This window comes from Vespula pensylvanica, chromosome 2 (assembly GCF_014466175.1).
Source record: "Vespula pensylvanica isolate Volc-1 chromosome 2, ASM1446617v1, whole genome shotgun sequence".
In the NCBI taxonomy this organism is placed as follows: domain Eukaryota; kingdom Metazoa; phylum Arthropoda; class Insecta; order Hymenoptera; family Vespidae; genus Vespula; species Vespula pensylvanica.
Window position 1 is genome coordinate 4,286,890 of NC_057686.1, and position 3,843 is coordinate 4,290,732.

A 3,843-nucleotide genomic window follows, 5' to 3' on the forward strand; every position below is an offset into this window, starting at 1 on the left:
ATATCGAAGGGAGATACATTTGGAATTAATCAAGTGTGCTAGGAATATAAACGATGTTTATGGCGTACATATTTTATTCTCTATATCAGCAGCTTTAATTTTAATAACTGTAACGTCTTACAATATGTATTGTTTTTTAATGACTATGAACAACAATGCACAAATGTATCGCATTTTTGTTTTTACGCATTGGATTGTTCACTTCACGATTAAGATCATGATAATAAGTCATGTATGTGCACGAACTATGATCGAGGTATATTTCTTATTAGTGTTTTTTATATATTTTTTCTTTATATGATAATGATTTTTTTTCGCAAATTTTAATCCATGGATGAACGAAATAGATATTAATGTTATATTTTATTTTTTTTATATGCGACGAATATTGGAGATATTCTTTGCGAATTGTACGAACCGTCAACCAGTAACGAATTTCGTGCCGAGGTAATACTTGATAATTATAAATTTATGGGAAATTAATATCTATCAATACAATTATGCTTCTAGATTCGAGACTTCACTTTACAAGTCATTCAAAATCCATTGATCTTTACAACTAATGGATTATTTAATCTAGACCATACGTTAATACGTAGCGTACGTTTAAAGCATATTTATTGTTACCGATTATTAGATTTATATTGAAATTATAGAAAACTAATGTTTATTATTTTCAGGTGATCGGTACCGTCGCAACTTATCTCGTTATTCTTATTCAAGTTAAGAATGTATCGCAACAAGTATTAATTGAAAATTCAACGATATGGACTAATAATTATACAGAAAATTAATTTCTGTAAACAAGAATAAGATTCATCTAAATCTACATACGGTGGTGCAAAATCTTTACAGTATTATATATTTATAGTATTCCGTTTAACTTCTTTTCCAACACGTGTACTGTTTTATAGCACTTGTATTTAAAAAGTGTGAATACAATAAGGAAATTTATATATAAGAATTGGCTGCATTCGTTTATTTCTTCTTCAGTACTATTTTCGAAGTGATTTTTTAACATTCTATTTTGGACTAAATAACTGAAAAGATAAATTTGTTGATAGTTGGAATTATAATCGAATTTAAAATATATCATTTTTTAGTTGGCGAAGGCAATGAAATTATTTACATTTTTTAGGGTGACAGCACGAAATATATCCAATTCAATAGGACCTTCTTATTATTTTTTCACTACATTATTGATAATTTTTTTAAATTGATCATTTAGCGAAATTGAAATTACTTGTTCGCAGTTGAAAATGTTCTCTCTACAAATATTTACTCGAACATCGATTAATGTAAAAATAAAAATAAGCGTAATCATAGCTATCAATATATCTATAAAATTGTAGAATCATTTTCAATACTTTGGAGTATCGTTAAAATATTAAATTTATTGCGATACAAATGTATTAGCTGGTATTAATGAAATAAATTAACACATCGATTAGAAAAAACTAGTCGTATTATCCATTTCTTAAAATGAGAACTTAAAGTAAGGCAATAAATGCATTTTAATTCTTTCTCATTAATCTATTACAGTAATCTTGGTAAACACGTGCAAAGTAATTTTTTCTATATATAAAAAGTTTCTTTATCAGTACTGTTATTGTTTTATTTTTATATTAAATCTTTTAATTTTGTTTTTATTTTATTAAAAATAATAATGTAGTTAATAAGATATATAATAATAAAAGATATTGAATTTTCTTCAGTTAGATTGTGATACTTGTCCTGTTATAGTTTCATCATTATTATGAATTACTCAAGATAATGAGAGACATTATTATTAATTATTCAAGGTAATGAGAGATATCAACGAAATAGAGAGTGTTTTCGACTCGATAAGTATCGCAGCGCCACAATTGAGAGACTCGCACGCATTAGCATAATATCCTTCGAAGACGTCTTATTGTAGTCATCTTCCTGTCTCACAAAAAAAAAAAAAAGAAAAGAAAACAAGTATAAAAAGGATAAAAACTGTGATATATCAAAATTTATTTATCTATCATACAAATAAGCGTGATTTGTGGTTGTCGATGATCGAGAAAACACGACGAAATAATCATGAGAAGTTTATTTGAGAGATTTAGAAAAAAAGAAAGTGTCCGACGTATTTCTAAAGTTGATAAAATAAAGTATGAGGGATCGAAAAATATGAATGATGTTTTGCGGCCGGTATATATCTTGAGTATTATCTTTGGATTACGGGTTTTGAGATTTCCTCGTGGTCGTTTAAGATCAATATTTAGTTTCATTTATTCGATATCACTATGCTGTCTATATCTTTCATGTCGTTTTTATTGGAAAGATAACAGAATTGATTTACACGGAACTATATTTCATATTACAACTATTATACATCATATAGTGATAATTGTGATACTTATAATGGGATTATATCGGACCGAGGTGAGTCTTAGAACTGTGTATGATATATTCATATTATCGATTTTTTAATAAAATTATTCACTGATTTTCATAAAATGAACAATACACAGGCATCGAAATTATGTGCTAAAAGGATAAACGAGATCGATAAAACGCTTCAAGCGTTAGGCTCATCGACATCTTTCAATAGTATTTACAATAGGACGATAATGGACATAAGGATAATTATCATTTATTTGTTCGTTTCCTTCATAGTGACGATTATAGGGCAGATTTTAAAAAATCAGTCGATTTTTAAATCGTTTAAAGTATATTTCATCACGTTTTTACATATATATAGTTTCATGATCGAATTTTTATTGGTGATTGAATTCCTTACATTTATAAGGTATGTAATGGGTTTATACATTCATTCATTTTTATTATAAACTGGATATCTTTGAAATACGTAGGTGCATCAAATCGGAATTTGAACGAGCAAATGAATTGCTTGGCGATGTTAGCGTGCTACCTATTTCTTCTATTGCTTCGGAATTATTTGAGCACAAAGAAGCTGGTGGTTCCTTTTCTATAGAACAATCTCTTCCCATCAATTCGGAAAAATTATTTATTGTTACACCGTTATTAAGACAAAGGCAAACACAATTGCAAATTTCAAGTCACAAAATAAATAGAAGTAGAATGTTGTTACGAACTATAAGGTAAGCCTAGCGAATACAGTATTATTTATAATATTCATGAAAATTTGATATTCATAGACAAATTCATCTGGAACTATGGAGAGCGTCGAAAAGTGTTAGTAATATGTATGGCATACAGATATCTCTAGAAATTGCAATGTGTGTTTTGCTTAACACATATGTGTTATATAATTTTTATATGAAGTTTATGGAAGAAATAAGTGATACTCAGGGATTGATTCTTCAACTTATTAGAACGCTCTTGTTGTGTTTACAACATTCAACTAAGATTTTCGCCGTTAATTATTTGTGTGACAAAACAACGAAAGAGGTATGTGAGAGCAGTGATCCGTCGTTCTATTTTATATTATGATTTCATGATTTTTCCAGGCTGCACAAACCAACGAAATTATTCACACATTTTATGGGCAAAATACGGATTTCGAGATACAAAAGGAGGTTAATATTTTTATGAAATATTTCGAAATTTCAATGAATTGATATCTTTTTCTATACAGGTGGAAATATTTTCTTTGCAAATGATGCAACGTCCTAACGTGTATTCTGCATTTGGTTTATATAATCTTAATTGTAAACACATTTGTTCGGTTGGTATGATTATTTATCCACAATCATATCATGAAAATGAAGGAAGGAATAATGAAAAATGTAATTTACTTATTTATTTTTTAGTGTATCGGCATCATAACAACGTACATGGTTATCATGGTACAAGTAACCGATTCAATAAAAGGAGGATCATAAATTACTA

At 28.1% G+C, this 3,843-nt stretch overlaps 1 protein-coding gene across 1 annotated transcript in view; it reads left to right on the top strand.

Annotated features, from left to right (window-relative positions):
• The window catches only part of LOC122627274, a 4,841-nt gene extending 1,005 nt beyond the window's left edge, over positions 1–3,836 (top strand). Inside the window, exons 5-10 of the mRNA XM_043808315.1 lie at positions 2,844–3,092; positions 3,150–3,186; positions 3,277–3,402; positions 3,462–3,530; positions 3,590–3,679; positions 3,765–3,836. Of these exons, the coding sequence (XP_043664250.1) occupies positions 2,844–3,092; positions 3,150–3,186; positions 3,277–3,402; positions 3,462–3,530; positions 3,590–3,679; positions 3,765–3,836 (643 nt within the window). The remainder of the gene's footprint in view (positions 1–2,843; positions 3,093–3,149; positions 3,187–3,276; positions 3,403–3,461; positions 3,531–3,589; positions 3,680–3,764) is intronic.
• Positions 3,837–3,843: the final 7 nt, after the last annotated feature.